Source organism: Merops nubicus, unplaced genomic scaffold (genome assembly GCF_000691845.1).
Source record: "Merops nubicus isolate BGI_N331 unplaced genomic scaffold, ASM69184v1 scaffold1892, whole genome shotgun sequence".
Taxonomy (NCBI): Eukaryota; Metazoa; Chordata; class Aves; order Coraciiformes; family Meropidae; genus Merops; species Merops nubicus.
In genome coordinates this window covers 125,460-144,983 of record NW_008594049.1, presented here as the reverse complement: position 1 = coordinate 144,983, position 19,524 = coordinate 125,460, and the positions used below count along the sequence as shown (strand labels likewise).

At 45.3% G+C, this 19,524-nt stretch overlaps 1 protein-coding gene across 1 annotated transcript; it reads left to right on the top strand.

The window, feature by feature from the left end:
* Window positions 1–510: 510 nt before the first annotated feature.
* LOC103768449 (cytochrome P450 3A9-like) lies at window positions 511–11,776 on the top strand. The gene is made up of 13 exons (XM_008935592.1): window positions 511–581; window positions 3,330–3,423; window positions 3,852–3,904; window positions 5,046–5,145; window positions 5,749–5,862; window positions 6,149–6,237; window positions 7,227–7,375; window positions 8,398–8,525; window positions 9,176–9,260; window positions 9,648–9,808; window positions 10,227–10,453; window positions 11,298–11,460; window positions 11,678–11,776. Exons 1-13 carry the CDS (start codon window positions 511–513, stop codon window positions 11,774–11,776), a joined length of 1,533 nt encoding a protein of 510 aa, XP_008933840.1.
* The last annotated feature ends 7,748 nt before the right edge of the window (window positions 11,777–19,524 follow it).

Here is a 19,524-nt window from a genome sequence, read left to right as displayed (position 1 = left end):
AAAAAGATGTATTTTAAACAAAATCCTAAATTGTGCCAGATTTAATTCAGCTGCCAGAAAAGATCTTATCATCCAATATATGAATAACCTTTTCACTTCTCCTTCCCTTTTGTAAACCAGCTCTGACACCTGCTTTGGGATTTACCTTTTCATTGTAACTTGGTTTTATTTATTTTGGTGTAGGAGCCCAGGAACATTACTCGGTAAGAAGTCAGTTAGTGCTTAGTATTATAACAGAGAAAGTAGCTGTAAACGCCTGTCAACGTGTGTATTAAAGCATTTGAACCTTAGACAGTTCAGCCAAGCATTTATCTATCACATGAATTGTGTTTTTCAGATTAGCATACTTTGCTACCTTTGCCTTCCACTCCTCCTCCTTCACGACAGAAGGACAGCCCCTAAATCATATGATTGGACATAAAAGATTGCACACTGTGAAACGTTCCAATTTCTCACAGACCTGGGACAAACGTCAAGACAGAACTCAGAGCCAACCAGAGGAGACCCAAAATGAACCTTCTTCCCTCCTTCTCTATGGAGACATGGGCCCTTTTGCTTATAATCGTAGTCCTCCTGGTAGTGTGAGTAAAATATTTCTATCTTTATTGTTTTTTTGCTCATGCCATTTTCCTTTTCTTGTCGTTCATTTTCATGCAACTAGTCTGCTGAAAAGCAAACAGGTAGGTGTGATTTCTAGATTTCCAGTCTTTCACAGGGCTCTGGGAAGGAACAGGGGAGTCTAAAGACCATACAGATGTGTGCTCTTGCTCCAGAATTTGGACTGTTCCTGTGCACTGTTACAATCTTGCTGTTAAGCACTAAAGCAATAATCGAATAATAATGGTGCCAGGCATTTGTTAGCAGCAGGGTGCTGGCTGCAGTGAGGATCATGATCCGTTAGGTTATTTTTCCAGTGACATACAGTCTAAGGAAGGCTGTGCCTCCCTGCCTGAGGTCGCCCTGTGGAGGGGAGCAGGCAGTAGATGACCCTACTGAACGATCTACAAAGGTGGAGAACAGCAGCAAGGCACCAGACAGAGAGAATTCATAAAGATCAGTTCTTACTCCTCCTGACTCCTTCCCTACTGCCCAGGTAAGATGCTCCACGCACGGGCACTTGGACCAGGAGGGAGAGTCTGCAGAAGTTATAGACTGGCCACATGCCTGGCAGGGACAGCATCACATGCCTGTCCCCACAGCCCACCTTTGCTGGGGGAAGAGACGAAGCCCAGAGCAAGGTCATCTCTGTGCTTCTGGCTCTTCAGACAAACTCCAGCAGGCAGAATCGTGCCCCGCTGCTTCAGAGGAGCCGTGCTAGTGAGAAAATGCTCCTGTCCACTTTGCTGGTGCCATTCTGTGCTGCAGCGTGTCAGGGCTGGCTGAAAACCCCCTTCTGCTGGGACATACAGCATCTCTGCTGGCAGCCCCTGCCAACGAGGGTAGACTGACAAACTTTGTAGTGTTGACAAGCCCTTAGGCAGAGACAGCATGTTGCTAGCCATAAACCTTAACGATTAATGTGGTGCACACAAGCACAATCCATTTGTCTGCCCTGGCAATGCTCCAACCTCAGCAGTTCAGGAAGCTCTGAACTTTTAGCCCTGTTTTTCAAACCCTTTCCTGTGATTTGCATCATTCAAAAGCCTGATTGGGACAGACTTTAAAAAAAAAAAAAAATTAAAAAATTGCCCCAATCCCACTCTCATTATTGACCTGGACCCTAGTATTCAATAACTCCGTGGCCATCTAAGATTGCTGGTTATCAGGCTCCCACCTTCTGCAGACACTTGTAATGTTGTTGTGGCAAACAGGACAAAGCCCAGATCTTTGTGCTCTGATATCTGAGCTAAAAATGAAATTTCACTGCCCATTAGCACAGGGAGGTTGCTCAGATGCTTCTTGTCCATCTGGGGCAACGCTGTTAGGGTTTACACATGAAGGAATATCAGGCATTTCTGGTGCTCATCCATGGTAAGAACTAGTAATGATTATTCTCTGGCTTTACACTGGATGGTCCTTCTCAGCCTGCAGAAAACCATGTCACATTTTTAGCAGTGAGAGCATTAGCCTGTGTTTTCCTGGCCATATTTCAAATGGATTAAGCCCAGCCTATGTTTCTATGCTGTTCCTGGGCTTTGCAACCAGCCCAGCCTGGCATTTCCTGGTCCTCCCGCAGCCCTGGCTGTCCATAAACATTACAAATGAGAATACACAAACATTTTATACCTAGTACTGAATTAACTTTTGACAGGAAAGGTTAAACATTGACAAACTGAGCTCTGTGAAACCTTTCTGCACCTGCAGACGCCCTGTTCTCTGGTTTTTGCTGGCTCTGTTTACACCACAGAGTGAGGTGTGCTTCTGTGCTCTGGCAGTGCCTGTGCTGGGAGGACTGATCTCACTTGGGGTCCTCCAGATTTAGGAAAGTATTCCTAATTGCGAGTGAACCCCCCCATAAGTCTCAGCTGAGACTGACTTTTCAGGAAAGCATCCCCAGGACGTTGCCCTGAGCAGCTGCTGCCATGTGGTCCAAAGAGGATCTCTGATAACCTCCCTCTGCCAAACCTCTGCAGCTTTACATCCCTGCTGCAATGAACTGCTCACTTGGGAAGCTGCAGCTCCTAACTTAAAACAAATATTTTGAGGAGCTCTTTCAAAACAGCCAAAGACAAGCTTCAAAGGACTGCAGCCCAGACCCTTGTTGAGAAACAGAAAGCCCTGAGGTAGAAGTAATAACTTTACAGCTGCCAAAAAGGGTGCTTCAGAGGAAAGAAATCTGCAAAGCTGTCAATAAAATCTAAAAAGAAAACCATCAAGACAAGACTTCCTGATGCACCACTGAGCTAACGCCAGGCTAAGGAGAGGGAGAACAATAAATGAAATTAAAGTACAGCTTGACAAAAGCCCTGTTTGGGATATCACTTCTGGCACTGCTTTGATTTCTGTTCAATAAAAACATGCAAGCTTGGTGTTCCTTCTTCCAGCTCCCTTTTCTGCCTCTCCTTCAGCTGGCAAGGAGCTCCTCTTCTGACTTGCTAAAGGCTTGAAGGTCCTATTTCCACCAGAGTACTTACGCCCTCAGCAGACAGCTGCTTTTACTTCAGAGTCACCTCTCAGAACCTCTGTGTGGCAGTGGTGAGCCTTACCACATTTATTAAGTAATTTTAACAGGGCAATTTTCTTCTGGACCACTTTTTTTTTTTTTTTCACCTCCTGCATCAGCCTCCTCTACGTGGAGCCAAAGGGTGATAGGTGCAGTCTCCAGGCTGAGACCTTGCAGTCCCAATGCCATGGTGATGGAGCACTCTGCTGTCTTTTCTGTCCCTCAGATATGGGACCTGGCCATTCGGTTTGTTCAAGAAGTTGGGTATTCCTGGGCCAAGACCTCTGCCTTTCTTTGGGACGTGCCTGGAATATCGCAAAGTAAGTGACTGAAGCTTCCCTGGCTCCAGCAATATCTGCCTTTGCTCATACAGCTGTAGCTAAACAGATACATGGTGATAAGTTATCTCCAAATGCCAAGCTCTGCTCCAACACACAGGTTGTACAAAGGCCAGCAGAGGATGAAGGCTCAGCAACAGGCCACAGGGCCTTGCTGAATGTCACAGGGCATCTCTGAGCCAGTGCTTGAGGGTGGCTGATTTACTGCTGCCCTTTGCCAGCATCCAGGCAAACAGCTCATGCACAAGCATGATGTACAATTATGCTGTCTATGTTGTTTTTGGAGAGAAAGAGAACTCAGAAGGTAGCTCTGAACATCATTTTACAGAGATTCCTCCCAACCAACCACCTCCAGCATCCTCCCTTCTGCTGCATCCTCTCTGAGATAATTTTTAAATTGCTTTCCACAGGGTTTCTTGGAATTTGACAATGAATGTTTTGAGAAATATGGGAAAGTCTGGGGGTAAGTATGAACCACTGATCTCTCCTTAAGGTAAAACTAGAATCCATATAAAGGGAAGGGAAAAAACTCATTAGGAAAGGTCCTCCTTCTCTCCCTGCAGCTCTGACAGTCCCAGAGTGATGGTACAGCAACAACAGGGTGCTGCTGGTGGTTCACATGGCCTGGTGATGTCAGGGCTGTGCTGCTGTCATTCCACACGGAGATTTGCTTTGACCTATGCTATGAATGCTGTTTTAAAGCTGATAACAAAAGGCCCTCACCCACTCCTTAACAAAATCAGCAGCAAAACTGCTATTTACTCAAGGGAGAATCTGGAACTGGAACGTCGGGTTCCTCTGGTTTATCAACGGCAGAGGAATGTGTGACTCCCAGCCCTGAGTCAAGAAGCAGATCCAAAGTCCACTGGCTTCCTCATGCTGCTGGGCCTTACCTGCTGTTGTGGGTAGAGGACCACAACAAAAGCTTACCTGCAGCTATCATTCATCTGCTCTGGACATATCCCATAGCTTTTATCAGTGCTGTTACTACTTGGGCTACACACTGGCATGTCCTCTATAACTCATCCATTGGTCCCTATAGAAAGTTTTAAAGATGGACCCTGGAAAAAATATCTTTACATAAATGGGCAAAGTGCATCAATCCACTTAATCTACATCTGTTCTAGGAAAGCATTCAGAGCTGGCAGCTTAGCAAGACAAAAACAAGGATTGAGTTTCATCTCCAAGGATATTTCAGTGCTGTCAGCCCAAGTCTCCAGACACCCAATTCAAGAGCCTGAAAGGGGTCGAACAAGTTTCCTTCTAATACTGTAATGTGTTTAAGTGCCTGGAAGAAACTCAGAGAGTCAGGGGAGAAAGTGAAGACACTTGCTTCATTTAGTACCTGGTCCTTTGAGGGACTGAGCTCTGCTCATTTCCCAGTGACTTTGGAAGGTGTTTAGCCCCCTTTATCATTTACAAAACCAAATGAGAGAAGGCCTGGGAGTTTTTTCCATCTCTACTTTCTACCATTCTGTGCAGAACAGCAAGGCTGGTGATGGAGGAGCACAGGTTTAACAGATTTTTGTTTCATGGGCATCAGCCAAGCCTTGCACTTCAGCTACCTGGGGTTATTCATCTGTCTCCTCTTCTCCCCCTGCCAGGATTTACGATGGCAGGCAACCTGTGGTGGCTGTCCTGGACCCTCAAATCATTAAATCTGTGCTGGTTAAGGACTGTTACTCCACCTTTACCAACCGGAGGGTAAGAGAAGAACCATCGTGATGTACCACAGAGTCCAGAAAACAAACCACAGGAGGAAGGGAGCATGCCAAGCATGTGCCAGGGTTCCCACAGGGGGCTGGGGACTGCGCTATAGGGATTACTGTCGGTGGCCACTATATGTCACTGTTCCCCTGCCTGACAGCCTGGGGACTGCACACCCAGCCTGGCAGAGGAAACTCTCTGCCTGCACAGACCACTTCTGCTCTCACACCTATGGATTTATGGATGAATTTGAGTCTGTGTGAGCACGCAGGAATCCGTAAGGGTCCAGCTGGCACATGTGCCCCCAGCTGGGACGCAGGCTCTGGGCAGCACAGGTAGCTGGGGGTCCACACACACACATAGGGGTGTTGGGCTTGTTGGGTTGCTTGTTCTGGATATGGAAAGGGCATCTCACAGCTGGTTTACTGCAGGGAAGGGGATTATTTATTGCGTGTGTCTTGAGAGAGGCTGCTTCTAAGCCTGCTGCCAGCAGTAATGCCCCTGAAACAGCCTGGCAGGAACTTCCATGCTACGTTGCCATCCTTGCAAGGAAGGGTCTATCTATCCTGAGGCTAACACTTTGCCTTTTTCCCCTTCTAGCATGTAGATCTAGCAGGGGTGCTGAACGACGCTGTCTCATTAGCTGAAGATGAGCAGTGGAAAAGGATTCGTACTGTGCTCTCTCCAACCTTCACCAGTGGGAAGCTAAAGGAGGTAAAAACACAGAAGAGCAGGTACAAAACTAAATCAGAAAGTCAGTAGGACAGTGTTTTCAGGCTGAGGTTTGTCACAGGGGTCCGATTTCTTTAGTCAGAGCCTGACAGCTAAGCTGGCTGGATTAATTTATGCCTAATTTAAACCAAAAAAAGCTTAAAATAGAAGTTTAGCAGAAAGATCTTATTTGTAAATATTCATGAAACTCCCTGTAGCCTTCGTAAGCCTGTCTTAAAGGAGTAAAAATGTACTCTACTTAAGTGACCATATCTGGTTTGTGTTACAGATGTTCCCTATAATGAAGCACTATGGGGAAGTTTTGGTGAAAAATGTTCAAAAGAGAGTGGAAAAGGACAACGCTCTGTCTGTAAAGGAGTAAGTAGCTGTGAGGAGCAGCAGACTAAGCAGAAAACCTTGTTAGCAAGTGCTGTGCTTCAGTTGTTACCAGCAGCACCAACCAGACCTCTGAAATGAGGAATGGGGTGAGCTGAAAGCCTGGCTGGAAATTTGAAAGGGAAAATTCAAGCTGGGATGTTAGTGAAACTTCCCAGAGGCAAAGACACAGAGAGGAGTCTTCTAAAGGGAATTAGATGGGGAGAAAAAAACCTCCAGCACAGCTTTGTGAGTCCACAGATCTAAGATAACCCCAAATCCACCAGGAAAATCTAGTTTCCTCTTCATGTACTCAGGAGCTCTGTGCACCACCTTCTTATACCCCACAGCATGGGTTGCTGGCCTCTCTGCCTCACACACAGCACTGTGGGGCACTCACCCAGCACTTGTTCCATTGCTGGGGGGCCTAGGGAGTGAGGCTGTAGTGTGGTCTCTGTCTCATCTTCATCTGAGCCACCTCTGCTGGAATAAAATCTGGGTATTTCACCCCAAATTTCAAAGCACAGGTGCAGAGGGGGCAGCTGCACACAAGTCACACCCCAGCAAAATTCTTCCCTGCCAACGAGAGGACTTGGGTAGTTTGTAGAATAGGGCTGTACTGGGTTGAACAAGCCCCTTTTCAGGGCATATTCAAAGTAAGGTGTGTTACCACCCCTCCCTGAGAAACCAGCATGCTCAAGAGCCACATGCTGTCCTTCCACTAGCCCATTAATGTAGCTACATGCTATTTTAAAATCCTCAGAAAATCTGTATAATTTCAAAACTCATGCAGGCTTGAAAACAAAGCTCTCTCAAAATCTGTCCTTCTCACTAGAAGTGCTTTTCAGTTACCATACAGCCAATTTCCTTTTCAAAACCAGGGCAGGAGGTCTTAGAGACTTTATATTTGAATGTCGTATAGATATTAGGAAAAATATACTCACTTGGTCAAAATATTTAACCACAGTCTATCTTTTTTTATCTTTCCTCAGCATCTTTGGGAGCTACAGCATGGATGTTGTCACCAGCACTTCATTTGGTGTGAACATTGACTCCATGAACAACCCCAAAGACCCCTTTGTCAGAGAGATGCAGAAGCTGGTCAAGTTTGACTTCTTTGATCCAGTCTTCATCTTGACATGTAAGTGATTTTTTTGTTGAAAGCTTTATTTAGGTGTCAGAGCATTATAGAATCATGGCTTTAGCAAGCATATTAGAGACTGGAGCATCCTGTACATTAACTAATCAACTTCCCTAGCCAACATGGAAGTCTTCATGGCTCTTATCTCATGGTTTCCTCATGGTTAGCTTCATACTAAAAGTCTAGGAAGGAGATGGGTAAAAACTTCCTCCACCTCTGGCATCCACAATGCAAGAAGCACATGAACATCCCAGCCAATGTCCAAATAAGTGCCAGAAAATGATTTGAGGGTTGAAAAGCAAGTTCAGCTGCGAGGCTTGAGGAGAACGGTGCTATCTGAAATGCATTTTCTGGAAGTGAGTGCTGAGTGGGGACTGTAATTAGATGCAATTTCCTAGCAGTGCAATAGCTTAGCAGTGATGGTGATGGACCTTAAATCACTGGCAACCTTAAATCAATTTTAGATACCTTGCTAAGACATGGCAAAAGGTGTGATCTGTGCATAGAGGATGTTTCGGTGCTGTAGGGTTTATGAATCTATACACAAGCTCAAGATCCAGTTCACTGTGATGGAGGAAATGTTCTGAAGGGGTCATGGAAATGTTTGTATGAGTATTGTATTTCATGGCAGTGAATAGCTCAGCCTGAAAAAAAATCCAGGCTTTTCAGTATTTCTCTTCTTTGGGAAGTTGTAGGGTTGTACAGTGTATAGAAGTAACCTGTCCTTAAAGGACAGTGCCTTAGAAGAAGAAGGTGGCATATGCTTGGGTCACCTCTTGAAGCAATGATTATACCCAGCTCAGCTGTGCCCACTTGACAAACCTGGGAGAGGGTTGCATCAAGACAAGCTACCCCAAAGGAAGGAGAAAGGAAGAAAAGGCAAATTCCAGGCTTTTCCCCAGTAAAGAAATCAAGAAAGGAAATAATTTCTCAGCAGCATCATTACTTTCTCAGTAGCATCCATAGCTATGAGGTGGATTTTGTTTAGAGCAATGTGACTTCACTCTCAATTTGTTTTTCAGTTGTATTCCCATTTGTTACTCCCCTTTTGGCTAAGATGAACGTAAGCTTCTTCCCCAGCAGTGCTGTAGATTTCTTCATGAGATCCCTCTCCAAAATTAAGCAGGATCGTGAAAAGGAGACTCACAAGGTAAGCAAGTGTGAATTTTCTAGCAATTGTGGCAGAAAATACACTTGAGTGAAATATAATTAGTGATGATATCAAAGGTGAAGCCAAAGTACAACAACTCAACAAAACCCTGAATCTACTTAAGTGTAAACACTTGGTCTTAATACTATCAGAAGAGCTTCACCTGACCAGAGAAACAAGACTTTGTGCATCAGTGATCTGAAGCTCAACCCAGATAAAGGCTCAGTAGAATTGGTCTAAGCTTGGGCTTGCAGAACTTGTAATAATTCAGAGCAAGAGACTCCCTGCAGAAGATTAAGCAGAGAGTGAGGGAGAGCTGAGTAAGCAGCACAAGAGCAGCAACAGCACCTTTCAGGGTTGTGCCTTCCCTTCTCACTTGTCAAAAATTGAAGCTGCTTCCTAGAAAAATTCTCCTTTTAAGAGTTTGGATCATGAAATTCATTCAAGACACTGCTTTCCCCCCCAGCAGCTTCATGAAAAGGGCACATAGGTTTCCAAAATAAAAAGCAAGTGTTTTGTTTCTCAGTAAGGAAGTCATGTGCATTTTGGGGATGCTTTCGGTTTAAAAGTTGTGCTTAGGCTATGAAATCTGCTTCTCTGAGCTTCCAAGGGACACATCACCAGATAAACTCTCCTACTTTTCCTCTCAGGGCAGAGTAGATTTCCTGCAGCTGATGATTGAATCCCAGAACTCAGCCAGCCACGGCAGCAATGGAGCAAATCACTCATACAAAGGTAACAACGTTCAAATAGCCATCACAGGAACAGGGGCTGTGGGGGTCAGGAGGCTATGAGGAGCTATGCCCAAAGAAAGACTCAATGGCTCACCACCATGTCCACTCACCAACTCCAGACAGAGCTCTCTGTCCTTGTTGCTAGCACCAGGGCCAAGAGGAACCCCCCTGGTCTTTCACCAGGGAGCAGGACTGCTGTGTCTGTCACTGACACCCAGGAAACCATTTACCTCCTCTGTCAAATGACTTTTTCCAGACAGATAACAGAGTAGCTATAAATGCGTTATCAGAAAGCAACCACAACAAACCTGCCTCAACCCCACCCATTGCTACTTGTTCCTTGCTGAGATCAGCAGCCAACCCCAGTGTTGGTCCTGTCTCCTCCCAGCCCTGACCGACAAAGAGGTCCTGTCGCAGGCATTCATCTTTATATTTGCTGGGTATGAGCCCACCAGCAACACGCTGTGTTACCTGGCCTATGAACTGGCCACACATCCTGACGTGCAGCAGAAACTGCTGGAGGAGATCGACACCGTTTTACCCAACAAGGTAAGGGGATGCTGGGTGATGGTGAAGACCCTCTGACCCTGCTGTCCTCCTTGGTCAGCCAAGACAATCAGAAATCTTTATCTCCTAAACACCCTTCCCCTGAGATATTCCATGAGGTCTGACAGACATGCACTGAGACACCTCAGCCCTGTAACAACACTGTTTTGGCAGCTGAAACCTTCCAGGCCACCCCACTGCACAAACCCACTTGCCAGTACCCCACACCCATGCACAAGCAGATGTGGATTTCCAGGCATCTCCATCACTCAGGGGTGGACAATGAAACCACTCACTCAATTTCTACCTTGCACTGTGTTCTTCAGAGAGCTTGAGCCATACCTGGGTTAGGGACACTCTAGCCTCAGCGGTCATTTTAGGACAACCCAATCCCCATGCCAACATACCTGTTGTCCAACAGGCTCCTCTCACCTACGAAGCGATGACACAACTGGAATATCTTGACATGACCGTGAGCGAAACCCTTCGGCTCTTTCCCATCGGAGGACGGCTCGAGAGAACCTGCAAGAGGGACGTGGAGATCAATGGAGTGACCATTCCCAAAGGTGTCGTCGTCATGATCCCACCCTACACCCTGCACCGTGACCCCGAGTACTGGCCAAACCCTGAGGAGTTCAGACCAGAAAGGTACAAAAAAGCACAATGAAAGGGAAGAAATATCATGCTGCTTTTCCCTCACATAGTAATTAAGTATTAATCTCTGATTAGCTTCCTAATGGTGTTCTTCCTATCTTTTTGCAAACAATGCCAATGAGAAATTGCAGGCTCATGGGAATGTAATTTTAAGATGAAAATGAGCTTTGCACTTAAAGCAGGGTTTTAAACAACATAATCTTATTGGCAGGACACTGATACCTCACAATATCTTGCACACATTTTTTAGGCTTGCTGACAGTGAGTAGTTGGTGAGTTTTTGTAACTCCAGCCATCCCTCTGTGTAATCTCCATTGCTGAACTTATTTCCTTCACACAAGCTTTGCTACCAAATATAACAAAGTTGACCTTTCCAGAGTTGCCTTCCCACCTTGTTTTCAAGGAAGTGATAATTTTTCCCTAATTGTTTATTTTTACAATTGATATCTACCTCATTCCCAGCAAGACTGAAGCCACAGGTTGCTCCTAACCAAGGTGACTCCTGATTTCTCTCTCACTATATACAACAGGGACTATCAGTCACTTTGGGAGAACACTTACCTCGATTTTCACCTTGCTTCCAACTTCTATGAATCTGAATGGATAGAATTAAAATCAAACACTTAGGTGGGATCCCACCCTGTCCTGGCTGAGGGCCCCAACACCTTGATTGCTGGGGTACACAGAGACACCTTAGTTAAAAACCAAACAAGTCTCCGTAGGACACCAGCAAGAGGTCTGTAGATAAGCAGCAGATGAAACATGAAGAACAGAAGGATATGTAGGTTTCTGGGTTCTTGCTGACTTCTTTTCTTTCCCCAACCGTGTCATTACCCAGGTTCAGTAAGGAAAACAAAGACACCATAGACCCGTACACTTACCTGCCCTTTGGAGCTGGTCCCAGGAACTGCATCGGGATGCGGTTTGCTCTCCTGACTCTGAAAGTTGCCATCACCATTCTCTTGCAAAATTTCACCTTCCAGACCTGCAAAGAAACTCAGGTGAGGGGCAGATTATGATCTGAGACCTGCAGACAGAGTCAGGCACCTGGCTTCTCACCGTCAGTGCTAACACCAGACCCCTTGCACTTTCACGGGAGGGCCACGTCCAGGCACTACAGATCAAGTTCTGCCCAAACTGTGGCCAAGTCCCTTTCCTTTAATCTCAATTTATTGAATTTGTCCATCTCCAAGTGTGTTTTAACTCTTCTTGTTGCAGATCCCTCTCAAGCTGAGTTCAAAGGGACTCTTAAGTCCAGAGAAACCGATTATTCTGAAGTTAGTCCCCCGGACCAGCACCGCCCGTGCCGAGGCGTAAATCCAGCTGTGTCTGCAACTATTCTCCAGCATCTCCTAAGTGGCTGTGCTAACAAAAGGAATCACACATCACAGGAAATCTCTCCTACATGTACAGACACAGAAGAGTGGCTCTAGTTAATTCTGGAAGCAATTACTACATATTTACTAATAAACATAGCTGTCAGAAATGTAACGTGGATCACTGGGCAGTGACAATACACAGTCCTCTTAATTTTGATTGCAGAAAACAAGAAATAAATCCAAATGAGAAGCTGATCATCCACTTACTTCTAAAGGGACTTCTCCATCTGGAGAGAAGGAATTACTGTCGCATCCAAGAGAAACAAGGTGTGGTGGAAATTCAAATCACCAGACCTTGCTGGGCGGGGATGGGTGACGCTCTTGGTGTATCGATGCTTGAAATTTCATGTGTTATAATTGGGATGACTGGTGTGAGACTACATCCTAGTTACCAAACCTCTCTTGTGCCATGTGTTAATTAAACTAAAGTGTGTGCAAATACTGTCATTAAAAATGTTTGAGAGCTGTTCTGTGTGGTGTGTAGCAGCTGATCACTTCCTATTTAAAAACCGTATTCAGTCTCAACCCTTGAAATTATCCATGTACATTGCTTTCCACTTAATTTAATGAATCCAATCCTTCATTTAATGCGATCAAACCCTCCCATTTGTACAGTATTTTACAAACACCACAACTCCCACCTCTTAGGTCGATTAAGAGGTTGCCTTCAGTTCAGCCCTGGCCAACCCTCTTCTGCACTGGAGCGACAGAGGATGAATAGCAAAGAGCAGCAGGAGCAGCTCACAGGAGGCAGTGACAGCACTGCAGGAGGGCCACTGCCTCTGGAGAAATTATCTGGACAAAGCCTGTAGCTGAGCCTTGCCTCCAGAGCCATGGATTTGGTTTATGTGTTGCCTGTTGGTGGGATGTCAACCTGCTGTGAGCTGCTCCAGAGCAGTCTACAGCTTGGGCCCTATGGGTTTGTCCTACCATCAGCATGATGCTTTGACCAAAGGACTTACACCATCCCTGACCACATAAACAGGGAATATCAAAAAGCAGGTGGAAGGTTCTCCCAAATCTGGTTTCACATGCCAGTTAACCCCAGTATTTTGTACTGCTACAAACCCAGGATGCTAGGAAAATGGGAAAGGTTTTTAGGAGAGCTACAAACCAGATCAAGTCACCCCTCAACTTTCTCTCGGCATCCTCCACTCCAAGGCAATATTTTTTTGAATCATGGTCTATAATTTTTGCCTGTAACCATGTTCTTCTCTTTTTAGTCTAGCAGACAAAACTGCAACACTACCCAAATGTTGCAACCCAAGGCAATAAAAATTTATTCAAGAATTCATGCCTGTTCTTTAGCAATGGCAATTAGGGGTTTGGGAGTGGTCAGCCAACAGTACAGTGGATGCCTGATCACTGGAAATCCTCAAACCAAAGCTGTCCCTGGTTCAGGAAACTGCAGCAACATTCACAAGGCTCTAATTCACGAGTAGGCAGCTTATGCTGTCCCAAAAGGCAGATAAAACAATTAAAGTCCTCCCTTCTGATTCACCATCTGTGAAAAATTGCTTGGGTTTTGCCATGTAGACAGCAAGGCATTGTTGAGAGTGCTGCCAATAATGCCCTTCCTTGGTTTAAACTGTTGCTCATCCCTTACCAGAAATTAAAATCTATCACTGGAAGAGCTGGGCCTGTCTTATTGCTGGGATGCTGCAGCAGCTCTGATGAGGAGGAGGCAATGCCCCTGCATGGACAGACTAGTTAAAAAAAAAAGTGCATTTTCCCCATTGAAAAATAGCACTAGGCAAAACTAACTCCAGGTTTGAGGCAAGGGAAAGAAGAGGAAAACCCTTGTGCAAGCAGCAAGCCACTTGCACGCCAAACAGCTGCTTTGGAGTCAAGTCATTTTGGAGTCTCATGGACAAAATCAAGGAACTCAGCATGGTGCTCAGAACCAGAAAGGGTTACTCCAGGCTGCTCAGGACCAGAAAGGGTTACTCCAGCCATAGCCCAGGACAGGCAGCCCCTGCCCAGCACGTGGCATCTCCGGGAATGAAGTCATTAGCCTAACTGTACAGATCATTCTTCCAAATGTGAAAAATGTGACTAATTCTCCAGCTTCAGCCAATTATGACCTGCCAGAACTATCATAACAGCCCATAAATAAAGTGTAACAAAATCATGGTAATGAGTCTTCTAGAAGAAAATTAGATCCTCCGTGTTTTAACTCCATAAAATTACTTTGCTTATAAGGGCTGCCTCTGTCATTCCCAGCACTTTCCCCAGCTTTGCTGGCCATCCCTCAGAAGTGGAAGTGACCTGGCCAGGAGTCTGCTGGTCCTGGTAGCTGTGCACTCACCAGGTTTGTTTTCCCTGGTTTGGCTGTTTCCTCTTTAATCCAGCCCTATCACTGCTTAACTCAACTTTCAAACTTTTTGCTGATAAAACATATTTACTTTACCTAGACCTTGCTGATTTCTTTAGCTGTTTCAACACATCCTTGGCAGGCCTGGGACATTATATTGTCCCAGGATTGCTGGGATTTTCTCAGAGGAAAGAGCTCTGAAACACAGTACAAGGTTGAAGCTAATTTTGGGGACACTTCTGTTTCAATTCCTCCCCTAAACCCTCCCAAACCTGAACTAAGATGGAAAAAAGAATGAAAAAAATTGATGTTACACCAGCATTAAAAGAAAGCTTTTCTTAAAGATTTTACAACAGTGTATCAGCAGAAAAGTTATAGCTGAATCAGTGTGCAAGTGTAATGGGCTCACCCCCTGGTAAAGCACCAGCATCGTTCAGGAGGACTTCTGTAAGTATGCAGAAATATATTCCTTTTAATACAGAAAGTCTTGCTGGGAACTTTCCAAAGGAGATATATTCCCTGTGATATGAGCACTGTTATTGTGTTAGTCCTGATGAAAGACAAAGACGGTTCTAAGTGGGGAGATTTGTTTTCTCTTCCCCAGTTAACTACAGCAGAATCACCATCGGCGTTACAGTAACTTGCCTAAATGATGTAATACTTCCAGTTGATTGCAATGATCAAATGGATTTTATGAAAAACAGGTTTCCTGCTTACAGCAGAGGAATATTTCATGTGCTTCACCAAGTCAGTTATTAGCTGCTGCAATACTAGGCTGAACCCTGACAGATAGAAGAGCGGGCTGACTATTACCAAACTAAGTATCCCTAAAGTATTGAAGTCTTTTGCAATTCCATCTTGCCTTTAAAGTGAAAAATGAAACGTTTTCAGGCATATTTCACCTGAAAGGAAGAATAGGCAGCGTTGCTCCTTTTACCTTACCCTCTGCTGAGGCACTGTTTCTCTATTGATACTCTGGTATCAGAAGCCTCCAAGTCAGAAGGTGCACAAATGAAAAAGCCAGCATGCAGAACTGGTTTAGTCCTCACAGTCTCTCCTTCCTCTCCCCACCTCCCTTCAGAGGTAAGAAGTCAGTGTGGGGAATTACCAGGGCATGACAGCTTGAAAACGTGGAAAACCTGTGGCTGAATTTATGCACTGACATCACCTTTGTCTGCTGTAATGGAGAGAATTAGGCAGATTGAATTGCTCACCACACAGCTATGGAATTTTGAAACCCCTTACTATTGCACAAATGTTGACAGGGTTTTTTATTTACTGCATCATTAAAGGTTAAAGAGACTCATTCTCCAGAGAATTCATTTTTTTCAACCCTTAATATCAATTAAAGCTCATTTCAGCTCTACCCTAATGATTAACATAAAATATGGAAAAAGCTGTAGCTGAGCATTTCTGTTCATTACTTCAATTCTCTTGTATTGCTAAGGCACTTTATAGGTACTGATGCAGCTTTATATCACCCATGACATGGTTAATTTTCCCCTCTGAGTGTTTTTTTGTTGCTGAACACTTGAAGATGTTGCAAAGACACATAAAACACCTTTGATGATGTGGATCAAAGTTTTTGTTTAACCAGTTGATAGTTGATGATCAGTGATGTTCTCCAAGGGCTTTCCTACATGCCTTGGTACGTCTAGATGCAAATTTGTTCTGTTACATGGTCTACAGTTTCCATATCATAAATATATCTATGTATCTATAATGTAGAAGTGTACTTTGGTATATTTGTGCAGCCAAAAGTTTGCAAATGGAGTGGGGAGGACAATAACTGTTGAAGGGAAAATGAAAAACCTCTCCTGCCACTTATGAACTGAAGCCAGTCCAGTCCAGCTGGATGCATTTACCCATCTTTGCTTGGCAAAACACGAGTTCCATACACACACTGCAGAGTGCCCAGAAAAATAAGTTATAGTCCATCCCCTGAACTGTAAGAGTGTTTTGTGCAGCCCAGCTGAGAAGGTGCAGGTGCCACACCACAGCTCCCCCAATCCTGGTGCTGTCCAGCTGGTTTTGCTCTGAAATCATAGGTAAAAGAACCAGAAAATACCTTTGGAAGACAGACCACACAGCCCAGTCATCAGCATGGCGAGCAGAGTCTTGTGCTAACTTGCCCCAAGCTTGTCTAACCTTTTCAGAACTTGTCTACTTGTAGCCTAATTTTAGGGTATTTATTGTTAACAAACACTAATCTGGGATCGATCTGTATCCAAAGGTCACAGCAAAAGCCAGAGGGAAGGTGAGGAGCAATACAGATGCTCCTAAGAAGGTCAGCTGCTGCCACTCAGGCTGCTCTCTGGTGGTAACCACACATCAATCAGCTCACCAGTAGCCTTAGCAACATCCATGGAAGCAAGCAGATGTCTGATGCTCCCAATAATTATAACAGATTCCAGTAGAAATCAGCAGGGTGTAGAAGTGGGGGACATGCATTTGCAGATTCCTCTTGCCAGGGAGTGAAGTGTTTCCTATAGTGGCTGTTGCAGCCTCATGTCATACCCAGCTTTGGCCCAGGACTCCATACTGAGCCACGTGCTTCACCTCAGACAGGTCCCTGAACCCACCACTCTGGTTTCTCCTCATCTTTTCAAGACTACAGGTGGCTTTCTGCTTCCCCCTCCCGAAATCTCACGTCTAGCTTTCAATGACTGGAATTCATTTGGCTGGGAGTAAGTGAAACAGCTCTCTTAAGTGGAAGAGCTATCTAATAAAGTTTTAATGGAAGGTATTATTTCTGTTCTTTACATTACATTAAAAGCCAGTCAGGAAATGAAAAGCCCAGGAGGGTTAGGCATGTTGGAAACACTCAGAAAGATAATCTTCAGGGAGTTCACAGTATAAATGTTAACCTAAGAAACAGAATGTGCAGCAAACACAGACAGCTTGTGCTTATCCCAGAGTTAGCAGGCATGTGTAGATATGTACACACACGCATGCATGCAGATACACACACGAAGAGCAGAGGACTATCTGCTTGGTCTTTGGAGAGACTCCCCAAAGCCAGGTCTGATATCCACCCTGGGAATGTCTGGGGTGAGGAGCTTGGTGCCTAGACCAATGCAAAGTGCATTGACCTGCTCTGCACCACCAAGGTGTACAACTGCTCTCTGCCAGCAACAGTTAAATACTGAACCCACCGCTGTCTTCAGGGCTTTTTTTGTGTGACAGAATTGGTCAGTTTGGGCTCTTCACTAATCCACAGCCTGAATTTCAGAAACCTTCTCACCACCAGTTCTTTGCTGTTCTTTTCTTGCTGTGCTAAACTCCTGTGCAACAGCAGCAAGAGCAGTTACAGAAATGTGTTTTCAGTGGCAATAGCTAAACTGAGCAGTTCTGTCTCCCCATGGAGGGCCAGTGACATTCAAGCACATCTCAGGAAAGACAATTAAAATGGGTCAAAGGAGTACTATAAATTTTTGAAACATTAGCCTTTGAGGTTAAAACGTTAACCTTTCAAGTTTTGGTTGGCTGAGAGGGAACACGTCTAGCTATTGATATTTAAGATGGTTTTGTACCAACTAAAAAATAAAAGAATGCTGTTTTTCTAAGATGGAAAGCAGAGATTTACACTGTCAGCAACACTGGGAACTATAAAGTGCTAACACTTCAACATCTGCCCTCCAGGTAATGTGTCTGAGTACTCTCAGTCCCTGGTTCTGGGTGATTGCAAATCCCACCCTCACACATACCTGTCCCTCACCTATGTTGCTAACCCTGAAGAGATGGCTCTCAACAGATCCAGGCAGGGCTTGGGTGCCAACACTGTCCTCAAGTCCTGTCCCATGACCTGCTGTAGGCCTCAGGACATCAGGTGGGTGAAGCCTATGCAGATAGTCACCAATGGCTTTCACAGCTTCAGGTCTCACCCTTCATCAGGACTTTGATTTATGTGGGGAATGTCATTGAGAAGAAAAATCATTCCCGAGAGAAGTCCACTGTCCTCTTCTGTGGCCAGTGCAAGAGGACTTCTGCTACTATTTCTCTTACAAAAGTCTTGATCTGAAGTGATAACAGATGACAAAGGTCCCGCCCTGAAAGTCAGTAACTAACCCTCAGTAACGCAGCAGACTCTGCCCAAGTTGGGCAGGAGGGTTGATCTACTTGAGGGTAGGAAGGTTCTACAGAGGATCTGGACAGGCTGGGCCAAGGCCAGTGGTATGAGGTTCAACAAGACCAAGTGCCAAGTCCTGCACCTGGGTCACAACCACCCCCTGCAACACTACAGGCTTCGGGCAGAGTCGCTGGAAAGCTGCTCTGTGGAAAAGGACCTGGAGGTGCTGATCTACAGCCAGTTGAAGGCGAGCCAGCATGTGCCCAGTTGGCCATGATGGCCAACTGCATCCTGGATTTTATTAAAGATAACATGGCCAGAGGGACCAGGGAGGTGATTGTCCCCCCGTACTTGGCACTGGTGATGCTGCAGCTCAAATACTGGGTTCAGTTTTTGGCCCTTCTCTTCAAGGAGGACATTGAGGTTGTAGAGCATGTCCAAAGAAGGGCAATGAATCTGGGGAAGGGTCTAGAGCACAAGTCTTGTGAGGAACAGGTGAGTGACCTGGGGTTGTTCAGCCTGGAGGAAAGGAGGCTCAGGGGAGACTTTCTCACTCTCCACAGCTCCCTGAGAGAAGGATGGAGCCAAGATGGGGTTGAGCTCGTCTCCCAAGGAAAAAGCAATAGGACAAAAGGAAACAGCCTCAAGTTGCACTAGGGGAGGTTTAAGTTGGATAGTAGGAAAAATGTCTTCCCCAAAAGAGTGGGGTGGTCAAGCCTTGGCCCAGGCTGCCCAAGAAATGGGAGCCCCCATCCCAGGAGGGGTTTAAAAGACACGTAGATGTGGTGCTGAGGGACATGAGTTAGTGGCAGAATTGCCAGTGCTGGGTTAATGGTTGAACTCATCTTAATGATCTTTTCCAACCAAAATGATTCTTTGATTCTATGATCACTAAGCCATGTCAAACTTATTCAAAAGCTTTGTTAAACTAGGAAAAAGTCAACTCCAAAAATGCCAGAGCACAAATTTTCATATGAACCCAGCAGGCCTCAGGGTGGAAGCAATGAAGTTACTACAAGAACACAGTGCTCCCAAAGGCAGAAACGTGCAACCATGTTCAGCCAGGAGCCGTCCCAGGGAAGTGGTGGGACCCAGTGCTGTGCTCTGAGGACAGCAAGAACACCACAAAATTAAAATGCACAGTCACAAAACAATGCACAACAACTTCTGGCACCCCTTTGGGTTGTTTATTCTGAAGCCACGTTGGCTTTGTGTCGGGTTTTGTGCCTTCTCTCTGCTTGCTGGCAGGAGCTCTAGAGAAGATCTTTGGCATTTTGCTAAGAGTTTTAGATATTGGCTTCCT